General features: G+C 39.9%; 2 protein-coding genes across 3 annotated transcripts; one reads left to right on the forward strand and one right to left on the reverse strand.

Annotated features, from left to right (window-relative positions):
- Nucleotides 1–1,131: 1,131 nt before the first annotated feature.
- LOC135524658 (U6 snRNA-associated Sm-like protein LSm4) lies at nucleotides 1,132–4,621 on the reverse strand. The gene is made up of 5 exons (XM_064952387.1): nucleotides 4,482–4,621; nucleotides 3,793–3,834; nucleotides 3,512–3,610; nucleotides 2,059–2,242; nucleotides 1,132–1,901 (listed from the first exon to the last, which is right to left on the reverse strand). Exons 1-5 carry the CDS (start codon nucleotides 4,482–4,484, stop codon nucleotides 1,780–1,782), a joined length of 450 nt encoding a protein of 149 aa, XP_064808459.1. The 5' UTR covers nucleotides 4,485–4,621; the 3' UTR covers nucleotides 1,132–1,779.
- On the forward strand, nucleotides 4,590–11,979 carry LOC135524657 (pyroglutamyl-peptidase 1-like). Of its 2 annotated transcripts, XM_064952384.1 has the most exons (5): nucleotides 4,590–4,802; nucleotides 7,450–7,502; nucleotides 8,174–8,290; nucleotides 8,413–8,645; nucleotides 10,363–11,979. In XM_064952384.1, exons 1-5 carry the CDS (start codon nucleotides 4,769–4,771, stop codon nucleotides 10,553–10,555), a joined length of 630 nt encoding a protein of 209 aa, XP_064808456.1. In that variant the 5' UTR covers nucleotides 4,590–4,768; the 3' UTR covers nucleotides 10,556–11,979. The 2 variants fall into 2 exon arrangements, with proteins under 2 accessions (XP_064808456.1, XP_064808458.1); XM_064952386.1 differs by lacking the exon at nucleotides 7,450–7,502 and having other exon boundaries at nucleotides 4,591–4,802.
- The last annotated feature ends 5,193 nt before the right edge of the window (nucleotides 11,980–17,172 follow it).

Raw genomic sequence — 17,172 nt, forward strand, 5'->3', positions numbered from 1 at the left:
ACCCTCAACTGGAGACCATTAACCATCTCTCCCCCTCATTCACACACACACATCAATACCCTATTCTCTCTCATAGTAGTTTCCCACAATGGTTCGGAATTGTGGCTTATAGGGACATCTAATACTTAGGAGTAATGCTATAGCCATGGATTTGGGTATAGGGTAACTTCAACATTCATTAAAGTATCTCTCATAATCGAGGTCTCTACAAACTAAAAGAAATGCCAGCAAAGTCAGAAAAAGAAAGCCCATTGGCTTGAAACTTCTGTGAATGGAATCTTTCACGTCCTAAAAGTGCTGTTAAAAACAAAATACATTCACCACAGGCAGAAAAAGGCAAACAAGCGTTTTTATGGCTGAGCGCCAAACTTGGAGAACAAAATTCTGTCAATTTGTTCATCGAAGTGCTACATAACTTTGATATCCAGGGTCATATTCTTCAAGAAAGGGATGTGGCACATTGGTCTCATAACATTTATGGGACACTAAACCAGTGCTTAGGGAGTTTGGTATTGAAAAACACTTTTTTCACCTGATACAAATATTTCAGAGGTAATAGAAAAACCATCTCCTCATAATTTCCACCAACCCCTTGTCAAAGAACTACCATGCGGTTTACATTTTCAATTGAAGCTAGCTTTTCATGCAAATGAAAGTGAGAATGTTTTTACCAGAGCTTCATGTTTTAACTGAAACTAACAGCGATTATGTTCCATTCTGATTCATTTCAAAACAGCCACAAGACATGCAAGACCACAGTAATAAAACTCATAGAACAGCATCATAAATCAGTCACCATCTCACGTGATATTTAACTCCATGAATTATAGCGTCATGTTAATCAGGGCTGCATTATTGCTGATTCAGCAGCTGTGTGATTGCGGTTGTGCTTTAGGGGGCTAGAGAAAGGGTTACACCAGCTTTGTTATATGCATGCTTGATTGTTTATGTTGACTTTTTATTTTTATAGCTGGTTAGTTATACAAGAACATAAACCTACTATGCAAATTGTGTTTTGTCATTTTAAAGGTAAGCTAGCATGAGCGTAGCAAAATACCTTTTCATTCTGTATGTAGACCCATTCAAAACAAATCCAATAGTTATTGTTCTTTCATACATTCAAGTACAGTGTATTTAACAAAACATTTATTCTCAGGCTAAATTACAACATTATTGTCTCATGTTGCAATATGCAAATAAACTCCACAAAAGTAAAACATTTAGAAACCCCCAGTTGGGACTCTGAAAATAAACTGCCAGACTTCTTGACATTTCTTTAACCAACTAGGTATTTTTCCTCATAACACAATCAACTTAAGTCTTCAAATTCCAAGGGCATAAAATGGATGCCAAAAATGGGTGCTTTACATAGCTTATATTACACTGAAGACAATTGGGTACAATCAACGTAGTAGATTGCTCTGGGCACTATAAAACAATAACATTGAACTTCTCAAATTTCGGTTACTGTTGAGTTCTTGTGGACGATAATTACATGTTTCTGACGGTGGCCCAAATTGATAACTAAACAAAAACTTTAAGGCAAAAATCTGTCTACAAAACCCTGCCCTTTCTGAACTGCACAGAATATTCATAGTTCTCACGTTGTGATTTCACAAATTGGTGGAGGTCAAACACACATGGCTAAGAAATGGCAGTGAGGGAGCAGTAATGGCCATTACAACAGCCATTGTGTAAGGTGACCTCCACTGACTGATAGAGTTGTCATTCTGTGAAAACTACACTCGTTCCTTACATTTGACCTGTCTGTTCCTCTCCTCAGTGCTGGTTCTTGACTCCCTGAGGTTTACCACCAGCAGGCTTCTTCTCCTGCTGCTGGCCTCTGCCCACTCCTGGCATTCCCACTCCTGGCATGCCCCGACCACGGCCTCCAAACACACCTAAACATAGAGCATGCATATACAGCATGACACAAACCATTTCAACAAGGAAACACTTAGAAAATGATACTGTCATATAGGCCCCAATTGCTTCACCCTACAAGCACCTCAAACAAATTTCCCCCATTTGCCATTCCAGAGAGGGGTTCCATCTTACCTCTGCCTGCTCCTCCCCCTCGACCCTTGCCCTGCTGTTTGTTCTGCTGCATGCCTCCTCGCCCACGGCCCTTGGACACCACCTCTTCCTTCACCATATCAATGATCTCATCAGGGATACGCAGGTACTTTATGGTGCTTCCTCTGATGTAACACTCAGGCATCCTCCAAAATTTATCTCCATCCTAAACGATGGGAGCGAATGGGATAAAGGGAGAGTTTCAGCGTTAACTTAGTCTTAGTAGAACTTCTACAAACTGAATCTTTTAACTGTCAATAGTGCCATCTTGTGGTTATACATGGTCATTTTTCTGATCGTTGATTCGGAAGTAAGACTTGGCCATGGAGCAAGCCTCTTTTAGAATCAGAGAGTAAAATACGTACACACTCAAGTTTAACATGTAGGCTCAGCATTCCCGAACAGTCCCATTACAAGTCAAAATGTTGAACAAACTTAATTTCAACTTACTTTACCTGTTGTCCCTATGTCAAAAGGTAATCTGATATAAAATATCCACAAGGAAGTGTTATCAACCCAATCTGCAGTTTGCTGGTCTGTATTTACGTTTTTTACTTCCAATACTGATGCAATTTGCACAATATAGCCAAACCTAACCGAATGGCAAACACTTCCTGCCGGTTGCGAGGAAAAGTGCTTCAGTCGACTACGTTCGGCTATTGTTTACATATTGTGCTTTGCGTGTAATGCATCAAAAAGATAGAAAACACACAGTGACAGAACATACCGGCGCCTCAAAAAAAAAAAAAAGGTCTCCACCTGCTGCCAAAAGGACCAACAGCATGTTCAACCAGTAAAATAAGTGTAAATATAATTTTATTCAACATTCTGTCTTGTAGAGACTATTGCATATTTTTTAGGGCGACTTCCGGCAGACTGATAATCCATGGAGTAACCATGGTAACAGTCTGATGTTTAGGCAACAATCAAGCCTATTCATTTGTGGTTGTCAATTGTCAATACTTAAGTATCAAAAGTAAAAGTATTAAAATGTCAAATTATTTATATTATGCAAACCAGACAGCACAATTTTCTATTTTTTAAATTTACAGATAGCCAGGGGCACGCTACAACACTCTTGACATTAATTTACAAACAAATCATTTGTGATTAGTGAATCCGCCAGATCAGAGGCAGTAGGGATGACCAGGGATATTCTCTTGAGGTGTGTGAATTGGACCATTTTCCTGTCAAAATGTAACATGTATTTTTGGGTGTCAGGGAAAATTAATGGAGTAGAAAGTACATTATTTTCTTCAGGAATGTAGTGAAGTAAAAGTTGTCAAAAATATAAAAAGTAAAGTGTAGATACTCAAAAAAACTACTTAAGTAGTACTTTAAAGTATTTTTACACCAATGCAAGCAACCATGTACATATTTCAGATCAGTGGTCACAACTCTTGAGTCTTGACAAGTACTCAGACAAAATCTTTACCCTTGAGGTGCAGATGACTTCTCGTAAATTTATATTCATCCAGTTGTCACAACTGACCAAGTGTCCGTTATACGTCTCTCCATTCTTCAACTCCACCAGCTGAGAAGTATAGGGAAGAAGAATTGGGGTTAGAAATCAAAGCTGTGTGGGTTATGTTTGTACCACAACAACTAAGAACCAAATCGATATGAACAAACAGAGACATTTGAACTCACATGACTCAAAACTATTCGGAGTAAAATACCACTAGGCAAAAATTGACTAATTTAATCCGTCCTTACCATAGGGTGGTTCTGTGCAGTCTTCAGCAAAGATAGAGGTAGCTGTGAATTTCAAATATAGAGTTAAAAGTCATTATAAACTGGGTGGTTTGAGCCCTGAGATCTGATTGGCTGAAAGCCATGTTATATCAGACCGTATACCACGTGTATGACAAAACATTTAGTTGTACTGCTCTAATTAAGATGGTAACCAGTTTATAATAGCAATATGGCACCTCGGGGGTTTGAGGTATATGTCCAGGCACTCCACGTTGCGTAGGGTTAAGACCAGCCCTTAGTCGTGGTATATTGGACATATACCATACCCCCTCGTGCCGTATTGCTTAATTATACCGGTACATGTTCAGAACACATGTAAAGTTAACCATGCACATTTTTGCCAACTAACGTTAGCTGGTTTATAATAACCAGTTAGCTAGCACGATATAGGTCACATTTGACTTGAAATGCAAACAGTGTTTAAATACAAAATTCCAATCTGTTTATTCTTATAGTAGCTATTTTGTGTTAGCTATTAGCGTTAATACAATGAATTGGCAATTTAACTACGTCCACGTTACATTAGCACATAGCTAACGTTAGCTGCATGGTAAACAACAGCCGCGCGTTTGTGCTCGACCCATTCTACGGTCCCACACAAGCAAATAACAGTCGTCATATTACTGTAACTCGATAAAATATATACTTACCATTATAACAGATTATATTACAAACTATCCGGTCAACTGAACTGAATATTTTGGGCATTAATTCTTTACTAACGCTAACGTTTAACGTGCGGAAGTTTAACGGAAGTTGTCGACACAAGTGTACCATAAGTCAATACGTCAGACTCAGGGAGAAAAACGAGACGCGAAAAGCAGCTCGAGAAATAGATGACTGCTTTGGAAGGACAGCAAAATCGGAGACAGGAAAGCTGCGTTCCTTGTTAAATTTAGAATAACAATCGAAAACATTCTCTACAGATACGAAGAATATGGACAATAGTAAGCGGAATGTTGTTGTAACAGGTTAGTGGGTTTTACTCTACTTGCTCGACTGTACGTAGTTTCTAGTTGGTCTTTTCAGTCAAGCTCGACACATTAATAATGTGTTTCTTGTATTCGAAAATAAACAGGCCCATGAATAACTGAACATACTAGACATAATTGCACTATTGTATAACTTTAGGAACGTGTCAATGTACACCCTGACCAACTGTATGTTGCAGAATAATATGAAAGTTGTAATATTTCAGACCTCCAGACATGCAGTAATGAGGCTATTTGGCCCATTTTGCATGTGTTTTACTAAATCAAATTCTAGTTTCTAAAAACATGTTTTACATACTGTTGCAGTCTTAAACAACATTTTGAAACTATGAAACTAGTAAAGCTTTATAGTCATACTGTATTTATTCTGTCTCCCAGACACAAAGGCCAGTTGAAGACGGGATAGCCCGATAAAATATATGTAGATTGCCTGGGAACAGAGGGCTTCACAAAAGAGAATTGGCCAGCTGCCGACCCTGGCTTGCTCCTTTTCACCTCCCTGTCAGACAGATCCCTTGGGAACAACAGACCAGCCCATTAATCCCATAGGGATTCCGAGTGGTGTCTCAACGATACTGCAGCCACAATCACACATACACTCAGTGGTGGAAAAAGTACCGAATTGTCATACTTGATTAAAAGTATAGAAACCTTAATAGAAATTTACTCAAGTAAAAGTGAAAGTCAGCCAGTAAAAGACTTAGGTATATTTAAAACCAAATACTTTTAGAATCACAATTAAATGTAATTGCTAAAATATACTTAAGTATCAAAAGTAAGAGTATAAGTCATTTGAAATTCCCTATATTAAGCGATGCAGACGGCACCATTTTCTTGTCTTTAATTTACCGATAGCCAGGGGCACACTCCAACACTTGGACATTATTTACAAAATATGCAGAGGCAGTAGGGATAACCAATTGTTCTCTTGATAAGTGTGTGAATTTGACCATTTTCCTGTACCGCTAAGCATTCAAAATGTAACAAGCACTTTTGTTTGTTGGGGAAAATGTATGGAGTAAAAAGTACAATATTTGGGGGGAAATGTAGTAAAGTAAAAGTTGTTAAAAATATAAATAGTAAAGTAAAGATACCCCCAAAAAACTACTTAGGAGGTACTTTAAAGTATTTTTACTTCAGTACTTTACACTACTGCATACACTATACTGTTTATACAAAAGTATGTGGACTCCCCTTTAAATTAGTTGATCCGGCTATTTCAGCCACACAATGCAATCTCCACAGACAAACATTGGCTGTAGAATGATGAGCTCAGTGAATTTCAACGTGGCACCGACATAGCTCGCCTCCTTTCCAACAAGTCAGTTTGTCAAATTTCTGCCATGCTAGAGCTGCCCCGGTCAACTGTAAGTGCTGTTATTGTGAAGTGGAAACATTGAGGAGCAACAATGGCTCAGCCGCGAAGTGGTAGGCCATTCATGCTCAAAGAATGGGACCGCTGAAGTGCATAGCGTGTAAAAATCGTCTGTCCTCGGTTGCAACTCTCACTACTGAGTTCCAAACTGCCTCTGGAAGCAACGTCAGCACAATAACTATTTGTCAGGAACTTCATGAAATGGGTTTCCATGGCCGAGCAGCCACACCGCAGCCACACACAATGCAAAGCATCAGCTGGAGTGGTGTAAAATTTGCCGCAATTGAACTCTAGAGCAGTGGAAACGCGTTCTCTGGATTGATGAATCATGCTTTATCATCTGGCAGTCCGACGGACGAATATGGGTTTGGCGGATGCCAGGAGAATGCTACCTGCTCCAATGCATAGTGCCAACTGTAAAGTTTGGTGGAGGAGGAAGTCTGGAGCTGTGATTCATGGTTCAGGCTAGGCCTCTTAGTTCCAGCTAAGGGAAGTCTTAATGCTGCAGCATACAATGACATTCTCGATGATTCTGTGCTTCCAACTTTGTGGCAACAGTTTGGGGAAGGCCCTTTCCTCTTTCAGCATGACAATACCCCCGTGCACAAAGCAAGGTCCATACAGAAATGGTTTGTTAAGATCAGTATGGAAGAACTTGATTGGACTGCACAGAGCCCTAACCTCAACCCCATCGAACACCTTTGGGATGAATTGGAACGCCGTCTGCGAGCCAGGCCAACGTCAGTGACCTCACTAATGCTCTTGTGGCTGAATGGCAGCAAGTCCCCACAGCACCACAGCAATGTTCTAACATCTAGTGGAAAGCTTTCCTAGAAGATTCAAGACTGTTATAGCAGCAAAGGGGGGACCAACTTCATATTAATGCCACTGTTTTTGGAATTAGATTTTCGACGAGCAGGTGTCCACAAACTTTTGGTCATGTAGTGTATAAACACATTATAAAGCTAGCTTTTTATGGAGTTTAGCTTTTTTTTGAGTGGCTCTTCTAGCATAGGTTCTTAGTAGAGTTGTTTTTTCCCCCTTCAAGCAAATGTATTGCCAATCACACCTGGCAAATGTTTGTATAAAATGTTTTTATAAATGTGTATAACACAGATGTAGACCTATAAGTAAGCAACAATCTCAAGTTAATTGAACTTTGAGAGAAGCCAACCTGACATTGAACACATGACACACAAAAATCTGCAAACATTTTTTTATATTTTTTTTAAACGCTGCCATATTTTGTAGGGTTTGAGCCATTTGGAGCGCACACCATTAATGCCAGTTGGGTAGCAGTCCAGGTATGTATATATTGCATATTTTACATAGGCTATATTTAATGGATTAATTATCTATTCTGCCTGAAAACAGTCTCTGTAACTATATTCGTTAAGGATTCATTAATTTTCCTGACAATAACTCAAAACCGCCTATCTTGTTCATGCCTATTTATTTGATAGAACACATTTGTTGTCATGGGATGACAAGTACATCTCACTCAGCAAATTTCTTGCTACATATTTGTAGCCATATGTTAGCCATGTAGTGTGAGAGAAGCATTGTAAGGCTGAAGTGGTGGTGTGGGGCTGTATAGGGATATTGTATAGGGACAATGGTTTTCAGGGTGTCTAGACTGCTTTTAATATCCTTATCAAGTACATTAAAAGCAAACAAAGGGCTGCTTTGTGGCAGGGTCAGGCTGTGGTCAAACAAACCTTAGTCGGTGCTAAAATTAGAAATGTTCTCTCCTCCAGATTCCAGATATTTCCATCTTTTCCTATTTGTCCTTTCCCAATTTTTATGTTTATGATATCGTCCAATCATATTTCTGTTTGTGTTCATTTTTAAATGGACTGAATAGATAAAGTAAAGATGACGTCTATTTATTTGAAAAGCAATGAGTGTCGAAATAATGTGAAGACATTTCTATGATCTTTTATGAATATGAATCACCTGTCTTCTTTGTTATAAGGAACTGAAAAAGCTGGGCTTGGGAAAGGACGTAGACCTGCATGTGTATGAGGTGCCTGTCGAGTACCAGGCAGTCCAGAGTTTGGTTCCGTCATTATGGAAGCAGTATCATCCCCAGGTAAGAAAGCAACAAATGGACTATCCTGTCTCCTTTCCTGCTGGTAATATATTCAATATTAAAATTATATGCACAATTTTTGAATTAGTTTGTTTTGTGTCCTTCTCTGCATGGGGAATCAGTTAGTGGTCCATGTTGGAGTCTCGGGTATGGCCACCACCGTTACCTTGGAGAAATGTGGCCGTAACCATGGCTACAAGGGTCTCGACAACAGCCGCTTCTGTCCCCATTCTCAGTGTTGCATTGAGGGGGGTCCTGACTGCATTGACTCTGTTATTGACATGGAATCGGTCTGCAAGAGAGTGACAGCCTCTGGCCTAGGTGTAGCAGTGTCCGTCTCAAAAGATGCTGGCAGGTAAACATCCTCTTGTTGTGTGCCTTTGTGTTTGCGACATTGATTTTGTTAGCAATGTGCAAGCATACACCTGTAGTTCAAATAATATTTTAGGTCTCCGTTTTCCCAACTCTTACTGTAGAACCACTGCTTAGAGCAGTGGTATTCAAACTTTTTCCACCAGAATTCCTGGGACCCCATTTTTTCCTCAAGAATTTCTTGCGACCTCATCCCAAATCGAATGACAAAACCTTAAAATCTTAAAAATAAACCAATAAATACATTTAGTCAATAAAATAAAAAATGTCTAATTATCTTTCTCAAAAACATTTGTATATTGTCCCATACAAATATTTTATTTTTAAATATTTTTTTCACCTTGATTTAACCGCGTAGGCGAGTTGAGAACAAGTTCTCATTTACAACTGCGACCTGGCCAAGATAAAGCAAAGCAGTGCGACACAAACAACAACACAGAATTACACATGGAATAAACAAACATACAGTCAATAATACAATAGAAAAAGGATATATACAATGTGTGCAAATGAGGTAGGACAGGGGAGGTAAGGCAATAAATAGGCCAAAGTGGTGAAATAATTACAATATAGTAATTAAACACTGGAGTGATAGATGTGCAGAAGATGAGTGTGCAAGTAGAGATACTGGCGTGCAAAGGAACAAAATAAATAATAAAATAAACAACAGTATGGGGATGAGGTAGTTGGATGGGCTATTTACAGATGAGCTATGTACAGGTGCAGTGGTCTGTGAGCTGCTCTGACAGCTGGTGCTTAAAGCAAGTGAGGGAGATATGAGTCTCCAGCTTCAGTGATTTTTGCAGTTCGTTACAGTCATTGTCAGCAGAGAACTGGAAGGAAAGGTGGCTGAAGGAGGAATTGGCTTTGGGGGTGACCAGTGAAATATACCTTCTGGAGTGCGTGCTACGGGTGGGTGTTGCTATGGTGACCAGTGAGCTGAGATAAGGCAGGGCTTTTAGACTTATAGATGACCTGGAGCCAATGGGTTTGGCGGCGAATATGTAGTGAGGGCCAGCCAACGAGAGCATCCAGGTCACAATGGTGGGTGGTGACAAAACAGATGGCACTGTGATAGACTGTATCCAATTTGCTGAGTAGAGAGTTGGAGACTATTTTGCAAATGACATCGCCAAAGTCAAGGATCGGTAGGATAGTCAGTTTTACGGTGGTATGTTTGGCAGCATGAGTGAATGATGCTTTGTTGCAAAATAGGAAGCCGATTCTAGATTTAATTTTGGATTGGAGATGCTTAATGTGAGTCTGGAAGGAGAGTTTACAGTCTAACCAAACACCTAGGTATTTGTAGTTGTCCACATATTCTATGTCAGAACTGTCCAGACTACTGATGCTGGACAGGCAGGCAGGTGTGGGCAGCTATCAGTTGAAGAGCATGTATTTAGTTTTACATGCATTTAAGAGCAGTTGGAGGCCACGGATAATCTGTACTACAATAATCTGTACTTTTGATTTTTTGTTCACCAAAAAATACATGTTTTATTTAATTTAAGTTTTGGCCACCCCGCTGTAGTTCCTTGGACCCCAAATTTGAATGCCGCTGGCTTAAAGGGTGTCTCAGGAAGAGTTGGGATATGCAAAAAACATATTTTCAATTCACACATGCATAGGATAAATATAAGCACCCACCAAAGTATTATTATTATTAGAACCATTATCTTCATTCCTGTCTTTCCTGACAGATACCTCTGTGACTTCACCTACTACACCTCTCTGTACCTGAGCCATGGGCGCTCAGCGTTCGTCCACGTGCCTCCCATAGCAAAGCCTTATAGTGGAGAGGACCTGGGTAGAGCCCTTCAAGCCATCATACAAGAGATGCTGAACATGCTAGACAGAGCCGAAGAGAAGATCCACTGCCAGCACGTGCACTAAGTGACCTGCGAAAGCCAACTGCCATTACCCCTTACACACAGGAGATATTATGCAGTTAACCACAAATACCCCAATAACGGTTTTGTTTTATTACTTCTTCTGGTGCAAATGAGGAAATGGCAACGAAACAGACACTTCCAGTTGACTCATTCCACAGAAATTTTTTCACTTTCTTCGTTGATGTTGCCTCAAGCACTTTACCTGGCCCAGCAGTTTTTATTTATTTTTATCTTAGTGGTTATGGATAGAGGTGAGGTGAGTAAAGCTGATCCAGGTCTAGTGTTTAGGTGTAACTTGAGCTTTCTCCACATCCTCTCTAGATAGCAAGAGTTGCTTCCGTGTTCTGGGGAATTTAACTGGAATTACTGGAATTGACAGAAGGGAGCCACCTGTTTGCGTTAAGAGTGCTACTCTTTTTGAATCTGTTTTCATGGTTTCATGGTTTTGGCTCTTTATCCATACTTTCACTGTAATCTCAGAAACAATGTATGGAAAAGTCCTTTTATACATCAACTCACTGTACAAGTTCCACATTATTTATTGGGGTATTTCCTTTTTCCTTTCAGTTATTTTAAGGGGAATTTCTGCCTTGGGTTGTTAATCATCATCTTGAAGAGTTGTTTTTCTTACCAGCTTTTTCATTGAAGTCTGAGGCATCCACTTGTTGGTACTACTTAAGTCATGCTAGTACTTCCTGTATTTATGTATATTATTTAATGGTGTTAGCGTCAGGTGTTTAGCTAGATTTATATGTTCTGAATGTGCCTGAAACATTTTCTGTAAAGCATTATTTAAAGAGAAATTCACATTGTTTTTGCATATTTTCCCTGTTCATTATCTGAACATTTGTTTGTCGTTTTTTGCATAAAAACAATTTTTTTAAACAAAATTCAGATAGTTACTTTTAAATGCAAAATGTTGCTCTTTTACATTGATAACTTATTGTTTCTTGAGTCTTTTTATTTATCAGAAGTTGTACATTTGCCTTCTTTTACTAAGGTATCAAGAAATGGGTTGGTTGTATCAAATATTTTTTTTGTCTGTTTGCCCAATTTTGACTGGTAGCTCTTTGGTATTGTTTGACAGATACGGCATTAGTTCAATGAACTTCATCAGATCAGTATTGTCACGCCCTGACCGGTTTATTTCTCTATTTGGTTAGGTCAGGGTGTGATTTGGGTGGCCATTCTATGTTTTCTATTTCTTTGTTTTTGGCCGAGTGGTTCCCAATCAGAGGCAGCTGTCTATCGTTGTCTCTGATTGGGAATCATACTTAGGCAGCCTTTTTCCCACCTATGTTGTGTGTAATTATTTATTTTCTGTGTGTTTGTGTGCGCCACGGTTGCGTCACGTTCGGTTTCTGTTTACCTGTTTTTTTTTTTTGTGAAAGTTTCACTTTATTAAAAGATGTGGAATTACATGCACACTGTGCCTTGGCTCATCTATGACAGTTTGAAGACAGTGAATGTGACAAGTATGCTTATCACAGTGAAAAGCCTTTTACTGTACTAGTGCACAGGATGTAGGCAGCCAGTTGAGAATTGGACCCTGTACTTGCATTTCTATAGCACTTTCATTTTTACTTTATCAAATTATTTTGGATGTTTCAACTTTATGAACATCGGTGAGTAGGTTTAATTTTGCTCATGTTTTTATTTGTCATAAATAACACAGTATTTGTTTTCTCTTATCTCCCATTATGGGTTATTCCAGTGTTGTGTATATGCAGGACCAGTCAAACGTTTGGACACGCCTACTCATTCCATGGTTTTTCTTTATTTTTACTATTTTCTACATTGTAGAATAATAGTGAAGACGTCAAAACTATGAAATAACACATATGGAATCGTGTAGTAACTAAAAAAAAAGTGAAACAAATCAAAATATATTTGAGATTTGAGATTCTTCAAAGTAGCCACCCCTTGCCTTGATGACAGCTATGCACAGTTGTCATTCTCTCACCCACCTACATGAAGTCGTCACCTGGAATGGATTTCAATTTACAGGTGTGTCTTGTTAAAAGTTAATTTGTGGAATTTCTTTCCTTAGTGCGTTTGAGTCAATCAGTTATGTTGTGACAAGGTAGGGGTAGTATCCAGAAGATAGCCCTATTTGGTAAAATACCAAGTCCATATTAAGGAAAGAACAGCTCAAATAAGCAACGAGAATTACATTAAGACATGAAGGTCAGTCAATCCGGAAAATTTCAAGAACTTTGAAAATTCTTCAAGTGCAGACGTGAAAACCATCAAGCGCTATGATGAAACTGGCTCTCTTGAGGACCGCTACAGGAAAGGAAGACCCAGAGTTACCTCTGCTGCAGAGGACAAGTTCATTAGAGTTACCAGCCTCAGAAATTGCAGCCCAAATAAATGCTTCACAGTTGTGTCAAGTAACAGACACAACTGTTCAGAGGAGACTGAATCAGGCCTTCATGGTCGAATTGCTGCATGAGACAAGGATATCCCTACCAGCCAAACCCTCCCTAACCCGGACGACGCTAGGCAAATTGTGCATCGCCCCACGGACCTCCCGGTCATGGCCGGTTACGATAGAGCTGCCGCTGCAGTACAGTGCCCTTAAACACTGCACCACTAGGCCCAACTTGTGATTATGATTGATTGTTTTTTATAAGATAAGTTTAATGCTAGCGAGCAATTTACCTTGGCTTACTGCATTCACGTAACAGGCAGTCTCCTTGTGGAGTGCAACGAGAGAGAGGCACGTCGTTATTGTGTTGGACTTGTGAAAATCTGTCGTTCTGCCCCTGAACAAGGCAGTTAACCCGCTGTTCCTAGGCCGTCATTGAAAATAAGAATGTGTTATTAACTGACTTGCCTAGTTAAATAAAGGTATAATAAAAAATAAATTAATCGGCGCCCAAAAATACCGATTTCCGATTGTTATGAAAACTTGAAATCGGCCCTAATTAATCGGCCATTACGATTAATCGGTCGACCTCTAATCTCAACCCAAATGAGATGGTCTCGGCTGAGTTGGACCGCAGAGTGAAGGAAAAGCAGCCAACAAGTGCTCAGCATATGTGGGTACTCCTTCAAGACTGTTGGAAAAGCATTCCTCATGAAGCTGGTTGAGAGAATGCCGAGAGTGTGCAAAGCTGTCATCAAAGCAAAGGGTGGCAACTTTGAATAATCTCAAATGTAAAATATATTTTGATTGGTTGGTTACTACATGATTTGTTGGTTTCTTTTTTGGTTACTACATGATTCCATGTGTGTTATTTCATAGTGTTGATGTCCTCACTATTATTCTAAAATGTAGAAAATAGTAAAAAAAATACAAAAAACTTGAATGAGTAGGTGTGTCCAAACTTTTGACAGGTACTGTAAATTTCAAAAGCCATGTAATCCTCTAGTGCACATATGTCAGAGTCAAGGCCCGCGGGCCACATCCGGCCCGCGAGAAGGTTTTTTACGGCCCCTGGGATGATCTTGATTTATTATTAGAACCGGCCCGCAGACCGCAGCAAGCCGGCAGCCCGCAGATCTTTTACACGCACCAATACTACATTTCCCACAATGCAACGGTGACGCACCGAGCAGTAGGCTGCTTCATTTCAATATTTATTGGCACAGCAGTCGTCAGCATCACAGTAAAATTAACTTTCAGATACCCATCAAAAATGGCAAAACGGAAGGTGGACACTGAGAACCGGGGTTTCAAACAAGGTGGGAGTCGGAGTATATGTTCACGGAGGTAGCTGGAAAACCTGTGTGTCTTCTGTGTGGAGAAAGTGTGGCGGTACTGAAAGAGTATAATCTGAGACGACATTATGAAACGAAACACGCGGACAAAAACAAGAATATGGACATGGAACAAAGGCTACAAAAGGCAGAGGAATTAAAACGAGGCCTCAAATCTCGACAGGCTCTGTTCAAAAAGCCAAATCACAAGGCCAGGCTGCTGTCAAGGCCAGTTTTATTTTGGCAGAAGAGATCGCTAAATCAGCCCTGCCATTTACGGAGGGGGATTTCATCAAAAACTGCATGATTAAAGTTTGTGACGAAGTTTGCCCAGAAAAAGGCAACTCTTTTTAAATGTGAGTCTGAGCAGAAACACCATTGCCGAGAGAGTAGACCAGTTGTCCATCAATCTAAAAGAGCAGCTTGTGAAAAAGGGAAAAGATTTCATTGCATATTCCTTGGCTGTGGATGAGAGCACCGACATTTCTGACATTGCCCAGTTGTCAATTTTCATCCGCGGAGTGGACTCCAGCCTAAGCGTGACAGAGGAGTTTTTGGCTTTACGTCCTATGCATGGCACAACTACGGGGCATGATTTGTATGAAGAGGTGTCAAGATGTGTAAATGAGATGGAGCTGCCTTGGGAAAAACTCGTGGGTTTGACAACCGACGGAGCACCTGCGATGTGTGGACACAGGAGCGGACTGGTGGCGAAGATACGGGAAAAGATGCAAGAGGAAAACGCGACAGGTGAGCTGACAGCTTATCATTGTATCATACACCAGGAAGCGTTGTGCGGTAAAGCCTTGAAAATGGAGCATGTAATGAGCATCATCACGCGCACAGTTAACTTTATCAGAGCCAAAGGTTTGAATCACCGCCAGTTCAAGGCATTTCTGACGGAGTTAGAAACGGAGCATGGTGATTTGCCTTATCACACAGAGGTGCGATGGCTAAGCCAGGGAAAGGTGCTTCAAAGATGTTTCGAGCTTCGTGAGGAGATTTGTCTGTTCTTGGACAGCAAAGGGAAAGACACAACACAACTCCGAGACGAAATGTTTCTGTGTGAAATGGCTTTTCTGTGTGACATTACGAGTCATCTGAATGCAATGAACTTGCAGCTGCAGGGTCGGGATCATGTCATCTCTGATATGTACAGTACAGTGAAGGCATTTAAAACCAAACTGACTCTGTGGGAGACGCAGATGCGGAAAGAAAATTTGAGCCACTTTCCCAGCTGCCAGACCATGAAAGAGAAGCTCTCTACCAGTGCGTTCCCGAGCGCACAGTTGGCTGATAAAATAGGTATGCTTGCCGCTGACTTTCGACGCCGATTTGCTGACTTTGAAGCACAAAAAAGCAGGTTGGAACTGCTCGGTAACCCATTTGCTGTTGACGTGGAAAGCTCACCACCAAACCTCCAAATGGAGTTGATTGACCTCCAATGCAATGATGCACTGAGGGCAAAATATGCGGCAGTGGGTGCTGCGGAGTTCGCCCGTTTCCTCCCCGACACAATGCCCCAGCTGCGCATCCAGGCTGCTCAAACGTTGTCTATGTTTGGCAGCACATACCTGTGTGAACAACTTTTTTCTTTGATGAACCTGAACAAAACATCACACAGAAGTCGACTTACTGCTGAACACCTCCACTCAATTCTGAGGATTTCCTCAGCTCAGAGCCTTACCCCGAACATTGATGAACTTGTGGAAAAGATGGGACACCACCAAGTATCACCCTCAACCTCAAACAAGTGAACATTACTGTGCAATCACATATTTAGAGTTTTTACTCAGTTCAAGTTTAAAAGTTAAAGTTTAATATTTGTTTTCACTGCATGTTACTTCTCCTTAAACAAAGTGTTGTTTTTGATTAATAGATTTTTGCACTTTATTTTATTGTATTTCAATCCAATTATATTTTAAAAATATTTCAGTTGAGTGGATGATAGAAAATTGCTATTATTGTTTTTTTCTTTGAAGTAAATTTAGCCCACTTTTGCTAAAATAGAAAATATAGGCTACTGATGGTGCCTTGAATACCGGTTTCTTTCATTTAATGTTCATGTTATGGGGATTTTTATATAAAGGAAATTTGTCTTTTGTGTCTGTTGAAAATTAAAGATTACTGACAGAGCCATAAGAAAATATTGCTTTATTTATCTGATCATATTGGAATATATTTGTTAGGTTTTCAGTAGGTTCAATTAGGTTCACTAGACTATATGCGTCATTTAAAAATTTTTCAATGAACATTCGAACAGTCCGGCCCTCGGCTTGTAGCTAAATTTTTTATTTGGCCCTCCGTCCATTTGACTTTGACACCCCTGCTCTAGTGGTACAGCCACATAATAACATGTAGCTGATCCAGATTAATAGTATCTTCTTCCCAGAACAACTGTCATACACAATACTTTGTTGTTGCCCAAAATACAGTATGTTTTATAGACTAAGTGGTAGTGGGTATTGTAGCATTCATGGACTCTATGGAGATTCATCTTTGTGTTTTTGTTTACCTGTTCCTCCACACTGTCACATACCAGTAATTACCTGGTTATTACATATGTGTAAAATGTGTATGATTAAAAAGCATGAGTCATCAGGGAATTGTCATTGTGAGAGAGCTTACCAACTGTAATGACTTTACTCAAAGATGTGAAAGCATTTATGTCCCTAAGTGCTTGTTGAAGTGGGCAATTTCCTTTAAGATCCTCTTTTGACCTGTGCCTTGTTGTTATGGAAAGGTAACACAGAATATCCACTAGGTTACTATTTAGAAATAAACTTATTACATACATCGATCCCAGTATGCCCAAAACCTATACCAGCCTATAAATGATCTGCTGTCTCAATGTGTATGCCTTTTGTTCTTGGATGTATATCATACTTTATTATGGCATCAAGATTTAAATCC

The sequence above is a fragment of the Oncorhynchus masou genome, chromosome 31, assembly GCF_036934945.1.
Source record: "Oncorhynchus masou masou isolate Uvic2021 chromosome 31, UVic_Omas_1.1, whole genome shotgun sequence".
NCBI classification, from domain to species: Eukaryota; Metazoa; Chordata; class Actinopteri; order Salmoniformes; family Salmonidae; genus Oncorhynchus; species Oncorhynchus masou.